Source organism: Arachis ipaensis, chromosome B05 (genome assembly GCF_000816755.2).
Source record: "Arachis ipaensis cultivar K30076 chromosome B05, Araip1.1, whole genome shotgun sequence".
Taxonomy (NCBI): Eukaryota; Viridiplantae; Streptophyta; class Magnoliopsida; order Fabales; family Fabaceae; genus Arachis; species Arachis ipaensis.
Window position 1 is genome coordinate 135,477,906 of NC_029789.2, and position 11,298 is coordinate 135,489,203.

General features: G+C 31.0%; 1 protein-coding gene, 2 long non-coding RNA genes and 1 pseudogene across 3 annotated transcripts; all 4 read left to right on the forward strand.

The window, feature by feature from the left end:
- LOC110262585 lies at positions 718–2,327 on the forward strand. Its single transcript, XR_002347377.1, has 2 exons — positions 718–948; positions 2,217–2,327. It is a non-coding gene; the product is annotated as an uncharacterized LOC110262585 (long non-coding RNA).
- LOC107641231 lies at positions 2,906–5,221 on the forward strand (annotated as a pseudogene).
- On the forward strand, positions 5,271–6,723 carry LOC110272138. Its single transcript, XM_021123999.1, has 5 exons — positions 5,271–5,275; positions 5,317–5,320; positions 5,823–6,003; positions 6,174–6,284; positions 6,624–6,723. The coding sequence occupies exons 1-5, from the start codon at positions 5,271–5,273 to the stop codon at positions 6,641–6,643; spliced, it is 321 nt and encodes a 106-aa protein (XP_020979658.1). The 3' UTR covers positions 6,644–6,723.
- Positions 8,439–9,131, forward strand: LOC110262586. Its single transcript, XR_002347378.1, has 3 exons — positions 8,439–8,526; positions 8,663–8,944; positions 9,037–9,131. It is a non-coding gene; the product is annotated as an uncharacterized LOC110262586 (long non-coding RNA).

Here is an 11,298-nt window from a genome sequence, read left to right on the forward strand (position 1 = left end):
AGATGGTAAAAGAGGTAGAATTGCTATAAAATGACTCTTTTGCATGATAGAATTTGTTAGGATGAGAATTGTTCATCATACATTCTCTAAAAATTTTATATAGGTACTATTAACTACTCTTATTTATATCCTATTTTTATTCTTTTTTTTTAACTTAGATGGCTATTTTTTTGTTTTGGGATATTAAATATAATTTGATATTAGCTTTTTTTATTTGCTAAACATTATAATATTTGATCGTTGATCTTTTTATTTATCGTTGTTCTTTTTATATTATTTGTTAGAGAATATTAGAAGATATTGATAATTAAGTTACTTGCTAGCAGTGGCGAATCGACCGGGGCCTAAGGTGGCCATGGTTTCCCCAAAATTTTTTAAAAAAAATAGTAAATAGTAATAATTAATAATATTAAATTTTTTTATATATATAATATTAAAAAAATATAAATTACAAAATTTTATAAATTAAAATAATTAAAAACTGCACTATGTATTAGATATTTGAATTATTATTGCTCTTGTTAACAAATAGCCCATTCTAATAATTAATAAAAATGGTAATATTAAAAAATATAAGTTACAAAATTTTATAAATTAAAATAATTAAAAACTGCACTATGTATTGAATATTTGAATTATTATTGTTCTTGTTAACAAATAGTCCATTCTAATAATTAATAAAAATAGTTCTATTATACTAGTCCAACTGCCCAAACCCATACTATTAATTAAAGTAACACTAGTACATTTTTCAAATATTTGTTTCAAACCATCAGAGGCATCAGCGCCACTTTTCTCTTTCTTTTAGTGGTTCCCAAACTTTTGGTCTTCTCCTCTTCTCATTCTAATTTTCTTTCCATACCAAAACAAGACATATGAAGAAAAACCATTGAAGAGAAGTGAACAGCAAAATATTAACCATTGAATGCACAACAAAGATTCAAAGAGGTATATTTCAATTTTTTTTAAGTTAATAACAATGTCAAGTATTATTTACATTATTTATTTAAAATAATTAATTTATTTTTTTTTTATAATGGACAGTGTTCAAAGATTGAAGTGAGGATAAAACTCAATAGAATTATTTTTGGGTGAGACTTGGAACAAAAAAATATTCAGGTAAATCAATAACTTTATTTTTGGTTATTATATATTTGTGTTTCTAAAATTATTTGTTATTGCTCAATAGGTTTAATATTTCTTAAAAAAAAAATAACATACATGCAATTATTTTTGTTTTTTTTATTAGATAGTTCAAGTTAAGTTAAAAATGTCAAAAATAAAAATAATTCACTCATTTTTCAAGAGAAAAGAGAGAATATATGATGAACAAAATTCAGCTTCAGATTCTTTGAGTAATGTTCAAAATATTATTGAACAACCTGTGACACAACTTGTTGAGCAAGATATTCAACCCCCTGCTTCCAAAATAACAAGGACTGAAATAGATCAAGTTAATATTGATACATTGATGCGTGATCCCGGAAAGCGTCCGCAAATTTGGAATTATCCTATCAATCAACAAGATGAAATCCGTAGAGCATACATAAAGTTTGGACCATATCAATTTATTATGGATGAGTACCCTCTTTCTGGTCTAGAAAGTCATCCTCGTCGTTTCAAAGCTCATTGGTTTAAGAGTTTTTCTTGGCTAGAATATTCGCCAGAAGTAGATGTTGTATTTTGTCTTCCATGCTATTTATTTTCTAGAAAATCAAGTCCATTCACATCAGGAGGATTTCACAATTGGAAAAAAGTGAATAATGGAAAGAATTGTGCATTTTTATCTCATGTGGGGAAATCTCTTAATTCTCCTCATAATATTGCTGTTAAGTCTTGTAAAGATTTGCTTAATCAATTATGTCACATTGAAACAGGAAGGGGAGCAAATCAAATTGGCACATTAAAAAAATTAGGAGATACTAGGTGGAGCTCCTCATATTGAGTACATCTTTAGATCCTAAAGATGCTTTCAAGTTATTCGGTGTTTGTAACATATGCAAGCTTGCAAATAATTTCTATTCTTTAGATTTTTCTGAGCAAGAAAAGATTCAATTGGATTATGAGTTACAACATTATGAACTTGATGTGGTTAAAGCTCCAGATTTTCAGAATTTGTCTACTCTTGCTGAATTGTGTCAAAAATTGACAGAGACAGAAAAATCAAATATATATCCTTTAAATTCGTCTTGTTTTGACTCTTCCTGTGACAACAGCAACAACTGAACGGGCCTTTTCAGCTATGAAGATTATTAAAACAAGGCTTCGAAACAAGATGGAAGATGAATTTTTAGCAGATTGTATGATTGTATATATTGAAAAAGAAATTGCTTCAAAATTCACTTTAGAGATGATAATTGATGATTTTAGTTCCATGAAGCATCGTCGAGCAAGTTTAAAAATATCAAAATCTTAAAGTATGTAGTTGAACATTGACTTTTATATAATATAATTACTTTTTTGATATAGGACAGTGTTCAAAGATTGAAGTGAGGACAAAACTCAATAAAATTATTTTTGGGTGAGACTTGGAACAAAAAAAATATTCAGGTAAATCAATAACTTTATTTTTGGTTATTATATATTTGTGTTTCTAAAATTATTTGTTATTGCTCAATAGGTTTAATATTTTTTTTTAAGAAAATAATATATATGCAATTATTTTTGTTTTTTTTTTTGTTAGATAGTTCAAGTTAAGTTAAAAATGTCAAAGATGAAAACAATTCACTCATTTTTCAAGAGAAAAGAGAGAATATATGATGAACAAAATTCAGCTTCAGATTCTTTGAGTAATGTTCAAAATATTATTGAATAATCTGTGACACAACTTTTTGAGCAAGATATTCAACCCCCTGCTTCCAAAATAACAAGGACTGAAATAGATCAAGTTAATATTGATACATTGATGCGTGATCCCGGAAAGCGTCCGCAAATTTGGAATTATCCTATCAATCAACAAGATGAAATCCGTAGAGCATACATAAAGTTTGGACCATATCAATTTATTATGGATGAGTACCCTCTTTCTGGTCTAGAAAGTCATCCTCGTCGTTTCAAAGCTCATTAGTTTAAGAGTTTTTCTTGGCTAGAATATTCGCCAAAAGTGAATACTGCATTTTGTCTTCCATGCTATTTATTTTCTAGAAAATCAAGTCCATTCACATAAGGAGGATTTCGCAATTGGAAAAAAGTGAATAATGAAAAGGATTGTGCATTTTTATCTCATGTGGGTAAATCTCTTAATTCTCCTCATAATATTGCTGTTAAGTCTTGTAAAGATTTGCTTAATCAATTATGTCACATTGATAAAGTATTGGCTAAGCAAAGCTCACAACAAGTTTTAAGCAATAGATTGCGTCTTAAAGCCTCTATTGATACTGTCAGATGGTTAACATTTCAAGCTTGTGCTTTTAGGGGACATGACGAGAATCATGAGTCTTAGAATCGAGGAAATTTTTTTTGAAATGTTAAAATGATTAGTTTCTTACAATAAAGAAGTGGATGCAGTTGTTTTGGATAATGCTCCTCAAAATGCAATATACACATCACCTTCTATTCAAAAGGAAATTCTACATATTTTTGCTAGAAAGGTGCAAAATGAAATTCGCAATGAGATTGGTAATGCAAAGTTTTGTTTGATTGTTGATGAAGCTAGAGATGAATCTAGAAGAGAACAAATGACACTTGTTGTTAGATTTGTTGATAAACATGGATTTGTCAAAGAAAGGCTAATAGATGTTGTTCATGTCAAAGATACTACTTCTGCTACTCTAAAACAAGAGATCTGTTCTGTATTATCTCATCACAATCTCAACATTTAAAATGTTCGAGGTCAAGGGTATGACGGAGCTAGTAATATGCGTGGAGAGTGGAAAGGGTTACAAGCTTTAATTATTCAAGAATGTCCTTATGCATATTATGTTCATTGCTTTGCTCATCAATTACAGCTAGCTCTTGTTGCTGCGGCTAAAGAAGTTGTTGATGTTCATGCTTTTTTCCAAAGTTTGAGTAATATTATCAATGTTGTGTGCTCTTCTTGCAAACGCAATGATGAATTACGATCTGCTTATGCAACTGAAATTTCCTATTTAGTTGCAACTAATCAAATTGAAACAGGAAGGGGAGCAAATCAAATTGGCACATTAAAAAGATCAGGAGATACCAGGTGGAGCTCTCACTTCAACTCAATTTGTAGCCTTTTACGTATGTTTGGAGCAACAACTTCAGTTCTGGAAGATTTGGCTACTAATGGATCTACATATTCTCAACGTGGTGATGCTACTTATGCTCTTAAATCTTTATTATCATTTGATTTTGTTTTCATTTTGCATATGATGAAAGAAATCATGGGAATCACTGATAAACTTTGTCAAGCATTGCAACAAAAATCTCAAGACATTTTGAATGCTATGCATCTGGTTTCTAGTACAAAGTCATTGATTCAACAGTTAAGAGATAATAGTTGGAGAGCACTTTTGGAAAAAGTTAGTTCTTTCTACAATGATCATGCTATTCAGATACCTGATATGGGTGCTTCTTTTAGTGACATAATTTGGTCTCGTCGTAAAAAGGATGTTGTCACTGTTGAACACCACTATCGTGTTGACATTTTTACTAGCGTGATAGATTTTCAATTGAAAGAGCTAAATAGTAGATTTAGTGAGCAAGCAACCGAGCTCCTCATATTGAGTACATCTTTAGATCCTAAAGATGCTTTCAAGTTATTAAGTGTTTGCAACATATGCAATCTTGCAAAGAATTTCTATTCTTTAGATTTTTTTGAGCAAGAAAAGATTCAATTGGATTATGAGTTACAACATTATGAATTTGATGTGGTTAAAGCTCCAGATTTTCAGAATTTGTCTACTCTTGCTGAATTGTGTCAAAAATTGACAGAGACAGGAAAATCAAATATATATCCTTTAATTGATAGATTAATTCGTCTTATTTTGACTCTTCCTGTGACAACAGCAACAACTGAACGGGCCTTTTCAGCTATGAAGATTATTAAAATAAGGCTTCGAAACAAAATGGAAGATGAATTTTTAGTAGATTGTATGATTGTATATATTGAAAAGGAAATTGCTTCAAAATTCACTTCAGAGATGATAATTGATGATTTTAGTTCCATGAAGCATCGTCGAGCAAGTTTAAAAATGTCAAAATCTTAAAGTATGTAGTTGAACATTAACTTTTATATAATATAATTACTTTTTTGATATATATGTTAATATTAGCAAAAATTAAGTGAAAGAGTAAAATAATATTTAATGTGGTTTCCAATGAAATAGTTTCACTTTTTTTACTAAATAGTAGGACTGTATACTCTAGATTTAAAATATCTTTAACTGTAGATAAATATTTAACGTGCGATATCCGACAGAATTCTCTCCTTATTACTACTAGAAAATTAGTTATTACAAATGGAAATTTCCGACGGATTTTATCCCACGAAAATACAGACAGAATTTCAGAAGAATTTTTTATCGGAAAACAAAAAAAATGAATTAGCATAAATTACAGACAGAAAACAGAATCCGTCGATAATTTTGTCAGTAAAATTAATTTTTTTTCGTGGAAAATGATTACAGACAGAAAATCCATCTATAATTAAATAGACAAAACACTATATTTTATTAAATTATTACAGACAGATTTTTCCATCTGTAATTTAAACTTTTTCGTCGGAAATATTAGAATAAGGAGTTAGGTTCTTAAAACTCCTAATGGTTCATTTCACTTTTTCACGTTTTCCTTGGATTACTCCCTGCCTTCTCTCTCCGTTGAAGATGTGACGTCCTCCGCTGTCGCTACCGCCGCAGCTCGCGTCACACGAGCTCCCTCCGTCTCCCTCATCGCGTTTGCTCCCTTCGTTGCCATCGTCGTACGAGTTCTCTCCACTGTGCTCTTGTCTTACGAGCTCCTTCTGCGTCGCTCTCGTCGCTGCTTCTTCTCTCCTCGCTGGAAGTTTGTCATCATCTCTTCTCGTCGCCGTTAGTTCAGGTAGGCCTCTGCCTCCTTCTCGTTCATATCCCTAACCCCTTCCATTGTGATTCTATTCTGATTTCATTATCCCTAGCCCTAGCCCTGTCCCTTCCCTGTCATGATTATGAATCTAGGTTTTCATTCTTTTTTTTATTATTCATTATTTTGATTCTCATGCATTTCTTCAGGAGAAGGTTACGAACTTGTACAAATCCAGAGGAAGAAGAGGATCCTGAAGCAGAGGTTGAAGGTTCCACCAGCTTTGAACCAGTTCACCAAGACCCTTGACAAGAACCTAGATGCGTAAATAATTATCTCCATTTTGTTTTATTTGCCTTGTTTTATGTTTGTGTATTGCTTCAAGTGTAGTAATATTTTCCTCTTATTTATTTAGAAATTTTTTTATGTTAATCATAGCTTTTATTGGATACCTTGCTATTTAGAAAATTGTTGTTTCATGAATTGGACAAGGCCTTGTAATTATTTTGACTTACTGCTTTGCATAATTATTGTGTCTTATCTGTTTACATCTTAAAACATTAGATTTTGTGAGCATGATTACTTTTGCTTAATTCACTATCAATTCTTCTATTCCTTCTAAGAGAACTGAATTGAGATATTGCATTATCTTGCTGCAGGCAGGAGGTCTTGTTTTTAGATAATGAGATTGCCTTCAATGAGGCTATCATTGAAGAAAGAGAGCAAGGCATTAAAGAAATTCAGCAACAAATTGGTGAAGTAAATGAAATTTTTAAAGATCTTGTTGTGCTTGTGCATGAACAGGGAGCTATGATTGGTAACTTTCACTTCTATTCTAATTGAGTACATCTCTGTCTTAATCCCAAGTTTTTTATTTGTCCAGAACTTCTCATCTAATCTGATGCCAAGAATTTATATTTTTTTAGATGATATTGGGTCCAACATTGAGCAGTCTCATGCAGTAACTACACAAGCAAGATCGCAACTTGCTAAAGCTTCAAAGACTCAAAGATCAAATTCTTCTTCGGTAATATACATTGTGTAATATTTTCTTTAAGATTTCACCTCTCACGTGTTGTTTTAGATGTTGGGTGTGGGAGCCATGCTTCCTTGTTGTTCTTCTTCTTCTTCTGAGCTCAACCCTGCAATTCGGTCAGTTACTGTCCAAACTATATCTTATCTGATTCTCTTTCATGGTTTTAGACTTGTTGGGCCTTTCTTAAACATAGGTTTCTTTGTTGTTTCATGTTTGCTTATGTTGATAGGTCAGAGGTTTCATTTTCTGTTGGATCTTGCCTCCTTCCTCATCTAGACAAGGTACTAAGAGTGCTAAATTCTGATTATTTAGCATATAGCTCGATATTCTATTTGCTCTTCCAACTCCTTTGCTATCTCACTCTTTCACCATATAGCTCGGTATTCTATTTGCTACTTCATTCATTATTCAGATAATTTCTTTTCCTTATTTAACTCTGTTTATTGAGCTTTTCGTTTTTCGCTGTTTGAATCTACTTGCTTTATGGATTGAGATATATAAATTAACTCTTTTTTTATGTTGCTTGTTGTAGAGTTTTCTTCTGCTGCAGCAGATTCCATTCATTCAGATTAACTACTAAAAGGTCTATACATGGTTTTTTAAATCTTTGGGCTTGAGATTGCAGCTTATTCTTCAATGGTTGACTGAGATATTTGTGCTTATCTATGGTTTTGTTGAGAGAAAGCAGTTTTCTGCTGACATCTCCTCCAAGTTGGGAAGTAGTGTCTCTATTGTTCCCTTTGTCATTGTGGTGGTAAGCATTATGCCTTGTCTTTCTCTTATCTTAGTACATAGCTACTATACTGCTATAACATATTACTTTATTACGTGTTCAAAAATCGAAATATATTTCATTTCTTTTGTTTTCAGTCTGTTTGCACCATTCTGACTATGATTACTACCATGGCTGTTGCACAGCTTTTCTTCTTTCACATCCTCCTTATTGAAAAGGTAACTTGGCAGTTGCTTGCTACATCATTAATCTGGCAAAAAGAAAATGATGGAAGCCAATTGAAAAATATTCTGATATTTGTGTACCCTTTTTTGAATCCTCTACAAGTTCATCTTTCTAGTAATTCTCATTAAGTGTACATTTTTGGTGCCAAATGTTATGGTTATTGCTGAGTTACTTAGGGAATCAGCACTTATGAAAAGTATAGTTGTTGGATTCTTGATATACTCTTATCTCAAGTCAACATTAACATTTGGCTCATTTTGATAATGTATTGCTGTGTGATTGCATTATTGGGCTTTCTGTATGAGTGAGCTTTTCTGCTGATGTGCTAACTTTTATTCGTCTCTCCTAGTGTCCCATCTTGTATAGTTTATGATGAGGGTAATGATGAAAGAGACCTTCAGCTCCTTCTTTGTAAACAAAAGCAGCACTACCAGACACCCGGTACCTCTCTTCTCTTGATTCACATTTCTTTTATGCACTTTACACCTCTTAACGATTTTGCCCTTTTTCCAATAGTGGTTCCACCAATGACATGGTGTTGATCTTGGAACCTGCAATTCGAAAAGTGGTGAGTATTTAATCTATTATCTGTTTCTAGCTGAAGTGAGTTGTTTGTTTGTGTATTTTCATATTGAGAAACTTAAACTTGAGCTTTTGGAAGGAAAAGAAAGTGTTATTGATTATTCCTTTTTCTCTAAAACTAGTTACAAGAGATGGTCCCTCCTTGAAGGTCCAGCTGTGTGTCCTGAAGGGTGATTTTGAAAGTGAGGATTGGACTGTTGAGGAATTCAATAGCAACATAGAAAGTCCAAGAGAAAGAAAAGGATCATTACTCAAGGGAGACACGGCTATTATTTTCAAGAATGTTAGCTGCTGCAAAGGCAGCTCAGGAGTCGATTCACAATGGCGCTCTTCTATCAGAAGAATACATTAAAGTTTATGTTTTGAATACATGATAAATTTAGTATGGTTGAACAATACATTGAGTTTAGGTTTTGAATTATAGTTGATGTATCAATACACTTTGTTGATGTACGGTTGTTATTATACATGATATATGGTTGAACAATACATTGAGTTTAGGTTTTGAATTATAGTTGATGTATCAATACACTTTGTTGATGTACGGTTGTTATTTATTATTATAGTTGATGTATCAATACATTTTGTTTATATTTTTAATTATATTAACTTGTTTATTTATAGTACTTTTTCTTTAGTTTGATAATACGATGAACTTGTTTATTTTTTTGAAATATTATAAATATTCGAATACAAAATAGATAAAAAAATTGTATTTATTAAATTTATATTTATTTTGTATGAAAACAGGTTTATTTTTGTAATAGAAAAATCTAAAAAAAATTATTTTACCTTACCGACGGATTTACAGACGAATTTTTTGTCTGTAATAAGAGTGTAAGATGGTTTTCCAAGATTCAAATTATAGACAGAAAATTTGTCGAAAAATTTGTCTGTAATTACAGATGGAAAATCCATCGAAAAATTCGTCTGTAGTTACAGACGAAAAATCCGTCTGTAAATTACAGACGAAAATCCGTCGGAAAGTTCGTCGTCTTCGGAAAATGGATGAAGAATTTACAGAGGGAAAATCCGTCGATAACTAGTAAAAATTCGTCGGTAATTTTCCGACGGAAAAAAAAATCCGTCGGTAATTTTGTCGGTAACCAAAAATTTATCTGTAATAAAGACTAAATCTGTCTGTATTAATCCATTTTCTAGTTGTGTACTAAATTGTTGATAAGGACAGATTTAAAAATATGGGATAAGACACCTATACTTAATAGATATTGTCATGCGGTACTGGATATATGTTTGAGAGATATTATGAGGCACGTATTAATTGTTAATCGCAACCGTCCACTCGAGGAGATGGCGATTGTACTCGATGAATACTTTATACAAATATTGCCTATAACTACAAGAGGATCTCGACAGGATATAGTGCATGCAACCATAAATTATTCATATCTTTGGGGGTCTGCTGAAGTTTTACGACTGTCAAGGAACATGAGTCTAACTATGAGATGCGAAAATAGAAACCAACAAAAAATTAAGAAATTTAATGATTAATTATTAAAAGTTGGTGATGGCTTACTAGGAGATATACTAGATGGAGAGTTAGAAATTGAGATTCTTATGAATATGATAGTACCATATTCTGAACAAGCATTTGATGAGCTAATCGATTTTATCTTTCCAGACGTAGTACATAGCTATTTGTCAAACAATTACTTTAATGATCGAACAATATTACCACTAACATTAGCGTTGTTGACAAGATAAATTATCAACTACTATCAATTATTTCTGGTGATAAAAATGTGTATTTTAATTCAGACAATCTTTATGTTAGAAAAGATAAATGTGAAAAGTCACTTCGAATTTTTTGGTTTAGAAGTATTGAATGCTTTTAATTATTCTGACCTTCCATCTTATAAGCTCACACTTAAGATTGGTGTTTCAGTGATACTATTTAGGAACATAGACCAGTCAAATGGCTTATGCAGTGGTATACGATTACAAGTTAAGATACTTAAAAATTATTTAGTTGAATGCGAAATACTAACAAGGACTAAAATAGAAGAAATTGTATTAATTACCAGAATGAATATGGTTTCAAATAATGACGACATTTTAATCAAGTTTTAGAGAAGACAATTTTCATTAATAGTGTCTTTTGGTATGATAATCTACAAGACTCAAGGACAGATGCTGAAAACTATGAGTTTGTATTTATTGAGACCAGCTTTTACGCATGGACAATTATATTTATATGTGAAACTTTTAAGTGTTAAGGGCAAGTAAGGGATAAAGGTTTTAATTCAAAATCATGAGGTGGTCTCTAAGAATTGCACAATCAATATTTTATATAGAGAAATCTTTGATAAATTGAGATGATCATGTACTGATTTAATTAAGGATAAAGTATATTTTTTGTTTTTGAAGTTTGACAAAAATTTCAAAATATCCTAAAGTTTTATTTTGTTTCAATTTTATCCCAAAAGTTTTTTATTTGCATCAAATATATTCCTGACGGCTAATTTTTCAAAAAATTTAAGACCAATTCAACAACAAATTCATAAGAATAACATTCATCACAAGCAAATCAAGCATAATTTTCATGCATTATTGTTAGATTAGTCTTAAATTTTTTGAAAATTTAGCCGACGAAGATATATTTGATGCAAATCGAAAACTTTAGAGACAAAATTGAAACAAAATAAAACTTTGGGGTATTTTTTAAATTTTTGCTAAACTTTAAGGACAAAAAGTATACTTTAACATTTAATTAATTGGTATCTCTTTATTGTTAATT